This window comes from Phyllostomus discolor, chromosome 3 (assembly GCF_004126475.2).
Source record: "Phyllostomus discolor isolate MPI-MPIP mPhyDis1 chromosome 3, mPhyDis1.pri.v3, whole genome shotgun sequence".
NCBI classification, from domain to species: domain Eukaryota; kingdom Metazoa; phylum Chordata; class Mammalia; order Chiroptera; family Phyllostomidae; genus Phyllostomus; species Phyllostomus discolor.
Window position 1 is genome coordinate 101,754,272 of NC_040905.2, and position 16,703 is coordinate 101,770,974.

Here is a 16,703-nt window from a genome sequence, read left to right on the forward strand (position 1 = left end):
GTGAGATCATCCCATTCTGCTGCTGCCTCTCCCCACCACATGGTGTTTCCATGCCTCTCTGCCTATCTCAGTGACTCTGCCCTTCCTACCTGTCTGGATGAATGTGGCTTCTTTAAATCCTTGGTTGTGGGGCGTCCATACAGCTTGATTTTTCTGATGGTTCTGGGTATTATTTGTTTTGAGATTGAGTTCTAATTCTTTTTATGGTTGTTTGAGGAAGTGAAGCATGTCTACCTACACCTCCATGTTGACCAGAAGTCTGAATTTTAAATTTTCAATGAGAATGTTATAACTGGTAAATGACACTTTAATAAATACGACAGCATAGATGGAACTGGAAAGCATTATACTAAGCGAAATAAGCCAGGCGGTGAGGGACAAATACCATATGATCTCACCTTTAACAGGAGCCTAATCAACAAAACGAACAAGCAAGCAAAATATAACCAAAGACACTGAAATTGAGAGTAGGCTGACAGTGACCAGAGAGGAGAGGGGAGGGAATTTCAGGGGAAAAGGGTGGAGGGTTTGCAGGAACAAGTATACAGGATACATGGTCAATAATAAGGAGGGGTGGAAACGGGAGGGAGGTGGGGAGGGCTGGGGGGTGGCTTGGGATGGGGGAAAAGGCAGGAAACTGTACTTGAACAATTAAAATTTTAAAAATGAAAAAAACAAATAAGTGTATTAAAAATATATTTAGTAAACAAATATCCATAGCTGGAAGTTTCAGTGAATTATAGCATTCTATTGATGGGATGCTCTATGTTATTTAACAAGGCACCCACCCACTGAAGGCCATTTAGATTGCTGTAGGTTTGGCTGTTCTGAAAAGCACTACAATGTACATTCTTACACATCTGTTAGCACTTAACTGTTCCCTTAGGCTAGATTTCTAGAAATGCAATCGCAGGCTAAGGGGTATGCACAGATTTTAAGGCCCTTCCATCCTGAGGGCAGTGTGTGCAGGGGCCCAGCCTCTACTCTTGACAACACGGGAATTATCAATAGTTTTACTTCTTGCCTCTTAACCCCTGCATAGTATTTTGCCACATGAAAGTACCATGGTTTATGTATTTGGTGCCATGCTGATGAACAATAGGCAGTAGCGCAGATGTTTTTCAGAAGGGCCTGGTTGTTTCCATTCTTTGACAATGTAAACAGTACTGCAGGGGACATCCTTATACTTGGTCAGACGTTTCTTCAGACTGTGATTTCAGACATGGAGGGGTGAGGGCTTCGTCTGTTGTTAGGGCTTAGTTTTGGTCCAATTCTGACCCTATTGCCTTATTCTTCAGGGGACCAACCAGGCACCATGGCACAGAAAGGCCAGCTCAGTGACGATGAGAAGTTCCTCTTTGTGGACAAAAACTTTATCAACAGCCCAGTGGCCCAGGCTGACTGGGCCGCCAAGAAGCTGGTCTGGGTCCCTTCAGAGAAGCAGGGTTTTGAGGCGGCCAGCATCAAGGAGGAGAAGGGAGATGAGGTGATCGTGGAGCTGGTGGAGAATGGCAAGAAGGTGACAGTTGGCAAGGATGACATCCAGAAGATGAACCCGCCCAAGTTCTCCAAGGTGGAGGACATGGCAGAGCTGACTTGCCTCAACGAAGCCTCCGTGCTGCACAACCTGAGGGAGAGGTACTTCTCAGGACTCATATATGTGAGTATCTTGGGGCAGCCAGTCCCTTCTCTCTGGCTTCCTGTACTCCTAAGGGAAGAGAGAGGTTTAGAGATACGTTCAGGGTGCAGGTTGGGAAGCAAAAGGTCTCATTGAGGGTGGCCATATGGTGAGATAGAATCATTCAGACCTGGGTTCAAATCTCAGTCCTGCCCTTCCTAGTTCTGTGACATTGAACAGGTTATTTTACCACTTGAAGCCTCAGTTTTTCTATCTGTAGCATGGGGATAATTACCCTTTCCACGTGAAGGTGGTGCAAAGATTCCACATGATCACATATGCCAAGTGCCAAGGCGTATGGTAAACACTCAACATATTTCAGTGAAGTAGTTCTCTGCCCTTTCTCCATCTTGGAAATAAAGATCTCATAACCTCCTTGAGAAGGCTGCCCACCCTGGCAGCCAGCTGCGAGGGAGACATGGGGATCTGGCTAGGTTCTGTGGAGGCCCTCCCTGTCACAAATGGGAATGCCCAGATTGGACCTGGACCCAGTTGAATGTGCAGATCAGAGTGGACAGAGCTGCACTGTCCAATATGGTAGCCACTGGCCACATGTGGCTAACTAAATTTAGTTGTAAATTAAACATCAATATTTCAAAATTCATTTCTTCAGTTGTGCTGGCCACATGTCAAGTGCCCCACAGCCACCTGTGGGTAGTGGTGCCGCACTGGATAGGCCTAGTGTAAAACATTTCCATCGTCACAGAAAGCTCTGTTCGACTAGATGGTGGGGTTGGGCAACTCAGATGGCACAGATTCCTTGTGGGGCTGGACCAGCTTTCCACGACACAGAGGGGCGTGGTAGCCCTGTGATGCCAGTCTGGTGAGCGGCGGGTCCCCCAGCCCGCCTTTGTCTGTCTTCCCTCTGAGAAAGGGTATGCTAATCCCTTAGGCAAATTACCTAATTTCTATCAAATTTCACCTCCTGCTCTGCGAAATGAACACAAGGATAATAACAGCCTCACAGGGCAATTAATCTAAAAAGAAAGTACTTGGCATGCCTCCTAGCACCTTGTAGGTGCTCAAAATGCTAGGTGGTGGTGTTATTGCTGGCTCTGTTGTTGTTGCCGTCATCCTCGTTATCACCAGTCAGATGTTCTTGGCTCCTTTGTAAACTCGTGGGAACGGGCACTTCCATCATGCCCTCTGGTCCTGCCCTTTATATTTTGCCATGTGAAAATTACAAAAAGCCCTTTGTCATCTCTAAAAATGTCCTGCTGACTTTTTTTCCTAATTAGGAAAACAAGACACATTCACTACAGAAGACTTGGAAAATTTAGAAAAGCCCAGCAAACACAAACCACTCCCCTCAGATAACAGCTGTTAAGAAGTTGGTGTCATTGGTGTCTTTCTTTGTGACAGTGGTTCATGTTTGCATATTTAAAACCCTCTGCACGTCAGTGAGTGACCTCTTTTTTCCATGTACAAGTCAGTGCTGAGCATCCCACATCTCAGTCATAACTCCCCTGTCCCAACATCCTTTTAAGGACTGTGTAATCTATCCCATGCATGTACCATCCTTGCTTATCCATTCTTCTAATGGATAGTTCAGAGGGGGGTTCAGTGGCTTTAAAAAAAAAGATTTTATTTATTTATTTTTAGACAGGGGAAGAGAGGGAGAAAGAGAGGGAGAGAAACATCAATGTATGGTTGCCTCTCGCACATTCCCTACTGGGGACCTGGCCCACAACCCAGGCATGTGCCCTGACTGGGAATCGAACTGGTGACCCTTTGGTTTGCAGGCTGGCACTCACACCAGCCAAGGCTCAGTGGCTTTTTTAAGAGCCTTGGGAGAACAGGGGAGTAGCTCATAATTACATGAATTCCTCCTCTAATCCAGGTTCTAGCTCTTGCCATACTTTATCTGAATAAAAATGCTTGTCCCATGTTACAAGAGAGCAAGCTGAAAGGCTCAGGGTGCTAAAGGCCATCCTCACTTCCCTAGCTAAGCAGAGGAAGTCCCTTTTGTCCAAGGTACTCCTTTTATGAAAATATTATCAACCTGGGCTGTCAGTATGGGACAGTTGCTTCAAAGGACACCGGTTTGCAGGGAGCTGCAGGGAAAACTGGGCTCCTTCAGGACCAGGTCTCTCGTCTAACATGTGGCACCTCTGTGGAGGAAAGTTGAGGACAGGCCAATGCATGAATCTCACCTGCTGTCCTCTGACATAGTATTTGAGTCCAAAATAGAAATCAGTGAAAGAAAATGAGGGGTTTATGATGGTCCCAAGACCCAGAATATCTTCTGACAGCAGACTAAACACTGAATCAAAGCTTCAAATTCCTGCTATGCTTCTCTGGACAGATTAGATGAAAAAAGTGTTTCAGCCTCATGACCACATGCCTTCTCCTGTCTTGATCCTTTCTGGTCTATTTAATCACTTAAATAGAAACCGTTGCCCATGATGAAGAAAACAAAGAAGGGGAGGGCAAGTTACTCTGCCAGCACATGATTACAGAAGGCTAACACGTGGGAAGCAGGGTGATGCTAAGGCAGCTGGGCATGCCCAACTTTGAAACCCTTGGTGACGAAGAGAACTTTCCCCTCTGTTCTGTAAGGCTCACCTTAAATGATGCACTTTTAAGAAGGTCCTGGCAGTCGTCTTGTCCTCTGGGATCTGGAAGAATCTGTAGGAGCCAGAGGGTCCTGGCTCCTTATCTTAGAGATACAAATTTGGGGCTCAGCCATGTCCAGTGACTTGCCTGAGCTGCCGCAGCAGCAGTCCGTGGCACATGTGGGTCATGAATGTAGTTCTGACTCCTGGGCCAGCATTCCATTGCTCTTCTGGATGGGTCACTGGCTGGGTTCTCTCTGCCTGGACTATTTCATGACTATGGAGCAATCAGCTCTGTCCCTGGTATTGGCTGGGGGATAGGACAAAGGTTTCAGGTGGCAGGAGCTTGATGAAGATGTCGTCTTGCCTGTGCTGGTACCGTGCCAAGTCCCCCACAGCCCATCTCATCCATTATGATCCCTTGTGAGAGCAAAGCTTAGGTCCCACCCTGCCTATGCAATGACTGAGGTGGAGAGGTGGCGTGACTCACCTGGGAAGGGACCTGGGTCAGACTCAAGCCTGCCCCATTGTCAAGTGTGTGTGCTCTTCTCTCTCCTGCCCCCTGTCTTTGGGGTGCTGAGCAGTCACAGCACCCAGCCCTGGCCCCAAGGCTGCCTTTTTACTAAGGGAAGAAAGATAAGACACACTAGGTGCAAATATACAATGTGGATTCTGAAATGATAAATGGGTAAAGAAAGGGTGTTATATCCGAACAATGGAATGTTATTCAGCTTCAACAAAGAAGGAAATCCTGTCATGTGCAACAATGTGGATGAACCTGAGGACAGGAGGCTGTGTGAAACAAGCCAGATACAGAAGGGTACATACTGCCTGATCCCACTTATAGGAGGAATCTGAAACAGTCGCTCAGAGAATCTACGAGTGGGACAGTGGTTGCCAGGGGCTGGCAGAGGAGGAAATGGAATTGCTAATCAATGGGCATGGAGTCCAGTTAAACATAAACAAGGTGAATAAACTCTAGAGGTCGCTGTACAAACTGTGCCTACAGTCAACCACACTGTGTTGTGCACTTAGCATGAGATCCACCCTCTAGACCAATGTTTAAGTGTTCTTACTAAAAAAAAAATTTTTACCCTAAAACATGGGATCCTAAACTCAGTGCCTATGAATGGGAGTTGGGGAGTTTGTCAGTCTCCTGACATTTAAGGAAAAGTTTGTGCATAATGTACATTTTTTTGCTGGGCAGAGGGGGCCTTAGCTTCCATTGCACTTTCAAAGGAGCCTTGCTATCCCCAGGACAATGATGGCAGCTACTATTCATTTAACTTTTACTATGTTAAGAGTTTATACTAATGTATTATTATTTTCACTATTTTTTGTGTAAGAGAGATTTACTATTATTGAGCCCCATTTTTGCACATGAAGAGACTGAGACTTAGAAAATTTAAATAAATTGATGAGAAACAGCTGGGTCTTAAACCCAGAAAGGCTGGCCCTAGACAATTGCTTTTAGCTGCTGTCTCATTTAATTCTTCCAAGGAACCTGTAAGACAGTGGCTACTACTCCATTTTAGAGACCAGGCCACTGAAGTTCAGATGTGCTCAGTTGTCTCACTGCAAGTTGGTAGAGCTGGGGTTCAAATGAGATCCATCTGCCTCTAGGGTGGAGTGAGTACTTATGATGGCAAAGGGCCCTAGGGTGACAGGATGCTCAGAGCAGGTGATATGTGTGGGCTGGGGCAGGTGGGCATGGTGCCACAGGTGTCATTAACTTTGAGTTGGGCAAGCTTTAAGTGAACAGAAGGAAGGAATCAAACCTTTTATTATGATTTCTTGAGCACCTACTAGGTGCTAAACCAGAGATCACAAGCTATTGGCCCAGAGTGATTGAAAAAATTGAGTTAATTTGACATATCAAGGAGGAAAGAGAAAAGAAAAAGAAGGGAAAGGAAGAGGAAGGAAGAGGAGGGAAGGGAGGATCTCAGTTTCAGGCACTGCTTGAAATAGCAGAGGACCTGGCACCTCTGGACCCAGGCCACCAGGTAACAGTCCCTTTTAGATGGGCTGTGTGTACTCCATTTTTCTGCAAGCCCCACAACTCCCTGTCATCTCCCATAGTCTGGGGCTGTGTGTTGGTGGCCATTGATCACTATGCCTATCTTTTTTTCCCTCATACCTGGCCCATTTCACTCATATCTTACCTGCTTGGTCCATGTAGACAGTGGGACATTCCATCCTGCACTGAGCCTCTGGGATTTGGAACATGATCAAGAGAGCAAAGGGGATGTACCTTCCTGTTCACTGGGACTCCAAGTCCAAATTCCCCACCCATAAACCCAAAAGGAAGTTTTCCTTGTTCTGATTCCACTGTTCTGGGAAGACCATGGGGTAAGGAGAGGCATTCCTTCCAAACTCCAGCAGCTGATGAGGTTTTCATCTTAGACTCCTGGCCCAGTGATCTTAGCCTTCTCTGGAAGGAGTTTCTGCCCAGGGCCTCTGGGAACAAGCTGTGAGCAGAGGATTCCTGGGTGCCAGAGGGTCCTGGAGTGTGCAGAGAAAATACAATTGGAGGCTGCCTATTGTTGAGCCCATGAACCAGTTATCTATACCTTTCAAGTTGTTGTTGCTTCAAAAACCTTCTCCAGGAACACAAGGCATCTATGCAAATATCACAGGAGAATATTTAAAATAAGAAGCATGCATCATAAAATGCCAGGGCCTCTGCCTCTTTAAAGAGCCCCAACCCTATTCCCTGGAGTTACATCTGATTATTAGGGTCATGTACACATATGTACACATATAACCAATATAACCCCCCAAATCATTTCAGGTATTCCTTGCAGCTTCCTTTTCTCACCCAATCACATCTTGCGGCTCTTTCTCTGTCTTTTAATACTGATTTAGTCAGTTAAAATATGTTTTGACTAGGTACTACATGCAACCATTAAATAAAATAGCATGTAGATCAGCAATATGGAACTTGTGGTCAAGATAGTGGCATAGGCAGACATGGCTTGCCTCTTCACACACCCACATCAAAATTACAACTAAAACATAGAACAACAATCATTCAAGAATGTCAGAAATCGAGTTAAATGGAAATCTGACAACTATGAAATTAAAGAAACCTCATCCATCCAGACTGGTAGGAGGGATGCAAATGTGGAATGGGTTGGTCCCTCACCCATGTATGGTAGATAAAAATTTGGGCAAGATATCTCCAGATCAAGGAGTCCCAGCCTCACATGAGGCCCCCTAGCCCAGGGTTTCAGTGCCAGGAAGATAAGTCCCCACAACTTATAACCAGTTGCAAAAACCCGTGGGGATTGAATCAGTGCAAAAAACTCCTGGAGCCTCAAGCAGTTTCTCTTAAAGAACTCACACATGGACTCACCTACTCAAACTCACTCCCTCTGAGCTCCAGCATGGGTAGCAGCTTGAAAGGCACCAGTAGCATACAGGGAGAAAGTGAAGTGTCTGGCATCAAGTTGAGCAGAGGCCACTGTCCACTTTCTGAACCCTCCCCGCACAGAGCCAGTGGGCTGGTGCCATGTCTGAGACTCCACCAACCTGGCTAACACTGTTTGCCTCACCCTAGAGATCCTCAGAGATTCTACCACACCCAACTTACAGGCCCACTCAAGTTGCTTTTCCATATGAATGGCTGGTCTTGGCTTATGCTTCACAATTTCCTAAATCCTGTCAAACAAGCAACAGCTGACCTCAGTGAGCCCCAGACCAGGCACTAGCAACAGCCATCCTAGATTCACAGTTTGGCTTTGCCTGGGAATCTCCAGGCCCAGTACAAGTAGCAGCCATCTCAGATTACTCTATATATAGCTCATGCAGGGTGGTACTGGGCAGAACACAGTGGGGGATGACCTTGGCCTGCACCACCCAGGAAACCCCAGGGCCAACACACCCAGTGGACAGATGCAGACCACATCAGAGTACCACTACCTTGCCCCTGCACAGCTGATCCTCCATGGAGGATGGAAGTTGGTAGTCAGTGATCACAGCCAGTCCTTGTACCTGACTGGCCTGGGTAAATCCCTACCATTGATCTGCCAACAGCAACCAAGGCTCAGCTACAAGAGGAGGGTGTACCTTGAGAACCCAGCTAGGGGAGACTGTGCCACTGGATCCTATAGGACACCTGCTACATTAGGCCACACTACCAAGACAGGGAGTCATAGCAGCTCCACCTAATACACAGAAACAAACACAGGGAAGCTGCCAAAATGAGGAGACAAAGTAACATGGACCAAATAAAAGGAAAGATCAAGACTCCAGAAACAGAGCTAACCAAAATGGAGATAAGCAATTTATCAGATGCAGAGTTCAAACACTGGTTACAAGGGTGCTCAAGGAACTTAGTGTAGACCTGAGCAGCATAAAAAAGATTTAGTCAGAAATGAAGACTACACTAATTTAAATAAAGAACAGTTTATAGGGAAATGACAGTAGAGTGGATGAAGCCAAGAATCATATCAATGATTTGGAACATAAGGAAGCAAAAAACAACCAATCAGAACAACAAGAAGAAAAAAAGATCCAAAAAAATTAGGATAGTATAAGCAGCATCTGGAACAACATCAAGAAGTTCAACGTTTGCATCATAGGCGTTCCAGAAGGAAAAGAGCAAGAAATTGGAAATCTATTTGAAAAAATAATGAAAGAAAACTTCCTTAATTTGGTGAAGGAAATAGACATGCAAGTCCAGGAAGCAGAGAGAGTCCCAAACAAGATGGATGCAGAAAGGCCCACTCCAAATACATAATTAAAATGCCCAAGGTAAAAGATAAAGAGAGAATCTTTTTTAAAAAGTGTATTTTTAGGTGAGGGCTCCATAGCTCAGGGGTTAGAGCACTGGTCTTGTAAAAAGTGTATTTTATTGATCATGCTATTACATTTGTCTCATTTTCTTCTCTCCTTTATTCCCCTCTGCCCTGCACAACCCCTCCCACCAGCATTCCCCCCCACCTTAGTTCATGTCCATGGGTCATACATAAAAGTTCTTTGGCTTCTCCATTTCCTATATTATTCTTAACCTTCTCCTATCTGTTTCTACCTACCATTGATGCTTCTTATTCCCCATACCTTTTCCCCCATTGATTACCCTCTGTGTGATCTCCATTTCTGTGATTCTCTTCCTGTTCTAGTTGTTTGCTTAGTTTGTTTTTGTTTTTGTTTTTGTGGGTTTTAGTTTGTTGTTGATAATTGTGAATTTGTTGTCATTTTACTGTTCATAGTTTTGATCATCTTCTTTTTCTTAGATGAGTCCCTTTAACATTTCATATAATAAGGACTTGGTGAAGAGGAACTCCTTTAACTTGACCTTATCTGGGAAGCACTTTATTTGCCCTTCCATTCTAAATGGATAGAGTAATCTTGGATGTAGGTCCTTGCCTTTCATGACTTCAAATACTTCTTTCCAGCCCCTTCTTGCCTGTAAGATTTCTTTTGAGAAATCAGCTGATAGTCTTATGAGAATTCCTTTGTAGGTAACTGTCTTTTTCTTTTGCTGCTTTTAAGATTCTCTCCTTATCTTTAATCTTGGCTAATGTAATTATGATGTGCCTTCGTGTGTGCTTCCTTAGGTCCAACTTCTTTGGGACTCTGTGAGCTTCCTGGACTTCCTGGAAGTTTATTTCTTTTGCCAGATTGGGGAAGTTCTCCTTCATTTTTTTTCAAATAAGTTTTCAATTTCTTGCTCTTCCTCTTCTCCTTCTGGCACCTCTATGATTTAGAAGTTGGAACATTTAAAGTTGTCCCAGAAATTCCTGAGCCTCTCCTCATTTTTTTGAATTCTTATTTCTTCATTCTGTTCTGGTTGAATATTTATTTCTTTCTTCTGCTACAAATCATTGATTTTAGTCCCTATTTTCTTCTGTTCACTGTTGTTTCCCTGCATATTTTTCTTTATTTCACTTTGTATAGCCTTCACTTTTTCCTCTATTTTGTGACCATACTCAACCATATCTGTGGGCATCCTGATTAGCAGTGTTTTGAACTCTGCTTCTGATAGATTGGCTATCTCTTCATCACTTAGTTCTGTTTTTGGAACTCTGATCTGTTCTTTCATTGGACCATATTTTTTGTTATGGTGCACCTGTTACATAGTAAGGGGTGGAGCCTTAGGTATTCACCAGGGTGGAGCAACCCACCCTGTGGGTTGTATTATGGCACTGTATGTGGGGGAGGGGTCAGAGAGGGAACAATGCTGCTTGCTCAGCTCTCGGCTTTCAGTCACCTCCCCTGCTACCCACAAGCAAATTGGGCCCTTCTGTGCTGATTCCCAGGTGGGTGGGTTTGTATACACTCTAGGACCCTATGGGTCTCTCCAACAAACTCTCCTGTGAGGCTGGGAGTTTCTCCCACTGCCACAACCCCCACAGATTTTTATAGCCAGAGTTTTTGAGGCTTAATTTCCCCACACTTGAACCCTAGGTTGTGTGATCTATTTTGCCTGCAATTGTTCCTCCCAGTTTATCTGCACACAAATATAGAACCACCTGACTGGCCAGCTGCTACCTTGCTATGTGTCCTCTCTGCCCTGGCTGCCCATTTCTGCCCCTCCTACCAGTCTGAATGAATGTTTCTTCTTTAACTCCTTGGTCATCAGACTTCCATACAGTTTGATTTTCTGGCAGTGCTGGGTGGAGGGGGACAAAGGGTGAAAAATTGGGACAAGTGTAATACCATAATTAACAAAATATAATTTAAAAATAAAATAAAATAGCATCTAAAGGCATTTAGAACTTTTTATTTTATCCCCATTCTTCACCTTTCAGTTCCCCTCCTTAGAAAAACCATAGTCACTAAGTTCAGGCCTAGCTGATATGGCTCAGTGGATTAAGTACTGGCCTGTGAACCAAAGGGTCACTGGTTCAATTCCCAGTCAAGGCACATGCCTGGGTTGCAGGCCAGGTCAGAGCCCCAGTAGAGGACACATGAGAGGAAACCACACATTGATGTTTCTCTCCCTTTCTCCCTCCCTTCCTCTCTCTCTAAAAATAAATAAATAAAGTATTTTTTAGAAAAGGAGAAAAACCATAGTCACAAATTTCAAATGCAGCCTTCCAACTATATTTTATAAACAGGCAAATATATGTATATTGGTTTATGCAAACATATATATGCATTATATATGTTATTTTTAATGGCAGTTTGCCATAACTGGTGAACGTTTAGGTGATTTCTAGTCCTTTTTGCTATTAAAATGAAAGCTGCAGCAAAAGTGTGTTTTTGATGGACTATGTCTGTCCCTAGACAGAGATTCACAAAGTTGTGACATTGCAGTACAATTGGTAAGGAAAATGTAGTTACCCATCATTTTATAGATGGAGGAAAGTTGTCAACTCAAGTCATACAGGTAATGAGGGCAATGCTGAGACCACACCCAGGCCTGTGTGACTTCAAGCCTGAATTCTTTCCACCTCCCACCACTGTTCCTTATTTCTGCTGGAGCTGTGGGAGCAGCCCGTGCTCAGGGCTGCAAGGCTGCCCATATAAAGTGTCAGGGAAAAACTTGAGTCCTTTCCTAATACGGTCACAAGAGGGAAGCCCTGGGCCTGCAGCTGGGACCTGCTGGTGGTGGCACTGAGCCCTGAGATGCAGACTGGGACAGGGGAAGCTGGGATATTGAAACCTCTGAACTTGACCATCTGGAAAGGAGTTTGTGGGGACCTGTGGCAGACACACGGCCAACTATAGGTGGGCTGGTTCAGGCAAGGTTAACCATGGTTGAACACAGGAGGTGGAACCTCCAGATTCCAAAGCCCAACCAATCTTCCTCTCAGATCCTTGTACTTTGAAAAGGTTTGCTGAACTGAACAGAGGTTTGGATCTGCTTAGAAGCCTGGATTAAGTGCTTGCTTGCGCATAACTCTAGGAGGTGTCCCAGCAAACAGGAAGAGAGTAAGAGTCCTCCTTCAGAAGCTGGTGATAAAGTTGGGAAGGTCACGTGTTCCTTTTCTGTTTTATTCATTTTGTTAAGCAGATATCTACTGAGTGTCTGCCATGTGCCTGGCCCTGTGCTAGGTGCTGGAGTAGGATGGTGTGCAGCTCACAGTGAGGAGGTGGCAATTAGGCTTACTCCTGAAAAAGGAGATGGCAATGGCTCTGGGAGGATGAGGGTAGGGGGAAGGCATTTCAGGTAGAGGGAACAGTATGTGTGAAGGTTCCAAGGTGGCAAAGTTTACATCATCATGAAAGAAAGGGAGAATAGTATATGTAGTCAACTAACATTACTTGAATGCCTGCTCTATACCAAGCACTGTGTTAAATGCCTCATGAGTGCTATGTTCATAGATAATAGCAACCTTACGAGGGAGCTGCTATTACATCCCTCCCCATCTTGCAGATGAAGATAACTGAGGCTCAGGGAGGTTAAGAGACTTGCCCAGTGTCACAAGTCTAGAAGGAGCAGAATGAGAGTTCAAACCAAGTCCCCAGTACTCAGTTCTGTACCACTTACTATCTCCAGGTCAAAGACTTGGGGTAGTGTGGTTTGGGCTGTAAGTAACACCTACATTCTAAAAAAGGGCATGGCAGCTGGCAGTGGGTGTGGCCCTGAGTGGGGCACATGTAGAATTGAGACCTGGAGGAGGCATCACAGGGCCTGGCTGACCTTCGTTCAAATGATCAGGCCTTTCTTGGCACTTGCTCTGTGGGAGGCTGCATGCTGGTGCCCAGGACACAGATGACTAGGGCACACAGCTCCTGCCCTGAAACAACTTCACCACTCCCTCAAGAAACATGTACTGAGCACCTGCTGTGTGCTGGCCCAGTGCAAAGCCCCCGGTCACAGAGATGTAGGCAGCACTGCACCTGCTCCAGGGAAGACTTGTAATGTACTTACCTGTCAGCATTCATTTAGCAAACATTTAGTGAGCACCTACTATAAGCCAAGGCCTGTGCAGGAACTGAACAGGAAGAAGAGGAGGCTCCCTGCCATCGGATACTTGTGGCTGTTGTCTGTGGGTGGGTCAGAGGGTCTCCAGGCAGACTCATCGGGCTGGGTGTGGGTCCTGCACCCTCTTCACTTACCTCTCACCATCACTTTTTTGCTCCTTTAGGCACCAGCAACACTGAATTGCTTGCGCCAAACAGCAGACCGTACCCCTGCCCCATTTTTTACTTTTCCATCTTTGGCCTGATTCCTTTGTGTCCTTGCTACCCCTGAGCTGAAAACCTTCTTGTCTATTAAGACACTACAGGAAGCACCTCCCCCTTGAAGTTTTCCTGAGCACCCCCAATGTGAGTTAGGGCCCTGTTTTCTTGTCTCCCCTAATCTTTTGGGCTCCGTTGCTGCTCTTATGATGTTATTTTTAAATGTCCTCATCCCCCTTCTGATCTGTGGGCTCTTTGAGGGCAGGAGGTACTGCTGATTTATTTATCTCCAGCATCTAGCTTAGACCTGGTATACTGTAGGTGCTCAATAAACAGTTGGTGGATGTTTAGACATTCTTAACCTTTTCAAGGGAATTGTGAGAACCTATGCGATTATTTCCTCCCTTGCCACCTATCCTGTATCTTTAAAAATATCCCATCTACCACCTACTTCCTGGCCTATCACACAGGGTTGTCTCTTAGCAGATTGAACCCCCAGGGGTCCTCCCACTGTCCACTCAGTTGTAGCTATGACTGAAAGCTCCTTGAGGGCAAGACATTGTATTTTTTGTTTTCTACTACACCCTCAGAACCTTGCACAGTGTCTGGGACAGACACATTGAGTGGATGAATGGATGAATGAATGAATGAATGTTTGATTGTTTCTGTAGAACGAACATAAGTCGGACAGCCAAGTGGACAGTGCTCACACCTAGTAGTGAACTGTGCTGGGCTTGCTGCTGCCAAGGTCTCATTTAGTGACTCTGGTCAAGTTGCTTATTCTCTCTGGTGTTTGTTCTGAATGTAACCCCAAAATAGAATACCTGCTTCTCTTCCTTTAGTCACTTCTCGAGGAGTTGAAGGGAGGATATGCTTCATGACCATCAGAGCCTTGGGCAACACTAACACTATCATTTGGGGAAAGCAGCTCCTGTGGGACAGGTTGGAGCTTGTCTCCTGAGCTGCGACTTCAACCCATGGGAAGATGGGATGTACAATAGGAAACAGTAATGACGATGAGTCCCTTACACATGCACAGAGAGGGGGGTTGCCGAGTGCCTTCCCATCCCTTTCCCTGTTCTGATTATTTTCAGATGCTCCTATGAACTTGGTAGGGCAGGACAACTATTGTTTTAATTATGGTAAAAATCCATATAACATAAAATTCACCATTTTAACCAGTTTAAAGGGTAGAATTCAGTGGTATTTAGCACACTGTAGGTGGCCTAGAAATTCAGTCCTGCCTGCTGCTTCTCTTTCCCCACACTCAGCTTATCAGTGATGCCACAGAGTTCCCATTAGGGCTCCGAGCCTCAGTTTCCCCATTTCTAAAATGAATATGAGTGCATCTGCTGATAGTGCTACTGTGAAGATGGAGCAAGAGCATGGCACACAGTGGGGCTCAGTGAATGCAGGCTGTGATGGGTGTTGTCCTGCCCACATCCCGTGGGCTGCATGTACAAGCTCTGCTCCTTGCCATGTTCCGGAAGTAAGCTTGGGTTCTCTGTTTGGCAGACGTACTCTGGCCTCTTCTGTGTGGTGATCAATCCCTACAAGCAACTGCCCATCTACTCAGAGAAGATCGTTGAAATGTACAAGGGAAAGAAGAGGCACGAGATGCCGCCCCACATCTATGCCATCGCTGACACGGCCTACCGGAGCATGCTGCAAGGTGAGTTGGCCTTGAGGGTGCAGGGGAGGCCTGGTCACAGTTCTCCTTCTGGGGAGCCCACCAAGGGGCTTAGGGCCACCTCCAGAGACTGCTGCTCTGCCCAGGCCCCTCCTGTCCTGCCCACCTACTGTTCTCGCCAAGAATGTGGAGTTTGGCAGGCAGCACTGGGCGACAGGAGGGCTGTGACTGAAAAAGGGAAAAAAGCAAGCTGAACATCTGTGTTTGCAGCCAGGAGGGTGAGAGCGGAGAGCTTGGGCAAATAGGGGCATGCGCCCTCGCTGGCTCCAGCTCCAGCTCTCAGTCCCGCTGGCTGCCCGAGGCCCTGGCCAGGCCATTTGTCTGGAAATGGTATAATGCTCTCACCTTGGAAGGGAAGAGGATGGTACCAGCTCTGGGGCTGAGCCAACCAGCTCCAAATTCGCAACCAGGTATCATTCAGTGCCCGTGAGATTGTTGGCAAATGTCTTCTCCTCTCCAGCCTCAGTTTCCTCATCTGTTAAAAGGGGGTGATAGTATCCATCTTGCAGTGGGTTGTGAAGACTGTAAATGCAGGTTTTTCCAAACTAAAGACCTTTGCACATTCTCTCCACATTTATGTGTCATTATTATTAAAATTCATTGAGGTAAAACATATATATGGCAGAATATGTAAGTACACAAATTTAAAGTATCCAAACTAAAATTAATTTTTACATGACTGAAGTTGTGTCATCACTACCCAGACCAAGGTGTAAAATATTTCCAGAAAGTTTACTCAAGCCGCTTCCCAGTAATACCTCCTCAGCACCCCTAGAGTAACTGCTATTCTGACTTTTGCCATCATCAATTTTGCGTGCTCTTAAACTTCATATAAATTATATCCTTATATAATTAACTAAATATTTTTCTTATAAGCTCCCTCCCCCCAGAACCTATCTCAGACTAAGCAAAAAACAGCAGTAGCCCTGGCCGGGGGGCTCAGTTGCTTAGAACACAAAAGGTTGCTTGTTCGATCCCCAGTTGGGGCATGTATGGGAGGCAACCAATAGATGTTTCTCTGTCTCCCTCTCCTTCCCTTCCTCACTCTCTAAAAATCAATAAGCCTATTTTTGGGTGAGGATTAAAAAAAACCCCAGAAGTATACAATATAGTAAGAGCATGAATACTAGAACAGGTCTACCTGTGTTCAAATTCCAGCTCTGCCACTCATTAGCTGTGTGACCTTGAGCAAGCTACTTTCCCTCTCTGTGCCCCTGTTTCCTATTTATAAAAGAGGATTACAATAACCGTGACCTACCTGCTAGGGCTGATGGGAAGATTAAATGAACTATTGTGTACAAAGTGATTAGAATAGGCCTGGTACTTGGTAAAAACTCACTAAGTGTAAGTTATTATCATCATCATCATGCACATAACCTGATGTTGGACATAACCAGCCATATATATAAATTTTTTCCAAATACACATTGAAAATAATATATAACTATTAAAATAAAAAGTATTAATCTGAGTGGCACCTAGAATTACCTTGCCATTTGTGCTTCATGCAGTGCTTGATGTGGCAAAAGCTTGAAAAGTGGACGTTTGCTATTGCAGGGCTTCTTCACAGCCCCTATTTGAATAGGACTTTGGGTCAAGGCACACATCCCTTTGACACAAACACACACATTCACTCTTAGTTAATCTTCAGCACAATTCTGTGAAGTAGGGTTGATGTTTCCACCTACAGTTTACAGCAGGGACA

At 45.2% G+C, this 16,703-nt stretch overlaps 1 protein-coding gene across 4 annotated transcripts in view; it reads left to right on the forward strand.

Annotated features, from left to right (window-relative positions):
- MYH11 (myosin heavy chain 11) overlaps positions 1-16,703 on the forward strand; it is a 117,536-nt gene that overhangs the window by 12,266 nt on the left and 88,567 nt on the right. For 2 of the 4 annotated variants that reach the window (XM_028520326.2, XM_028520335.2), the window contains exons 2-3: positions 1,299-1,660; positions 14,824-14,980. In XM_028520326.2, the coding sequence (XP_028376127.1) occupies positions 1,316-1,660; positions 14,824-14,980 (502 nt within the window). In that variant the 5' untranslated portion in view covers positions 1,299-1,315. Of the gene's footprint in view, positions 1-1,298; positions 1,661-14,823; positions 14,981-16,703 lie in introns of those variants that run through there. The other 2 variants (XM_036020900.1, XM_036020901.1) reach the window with 1 other exon arrangement.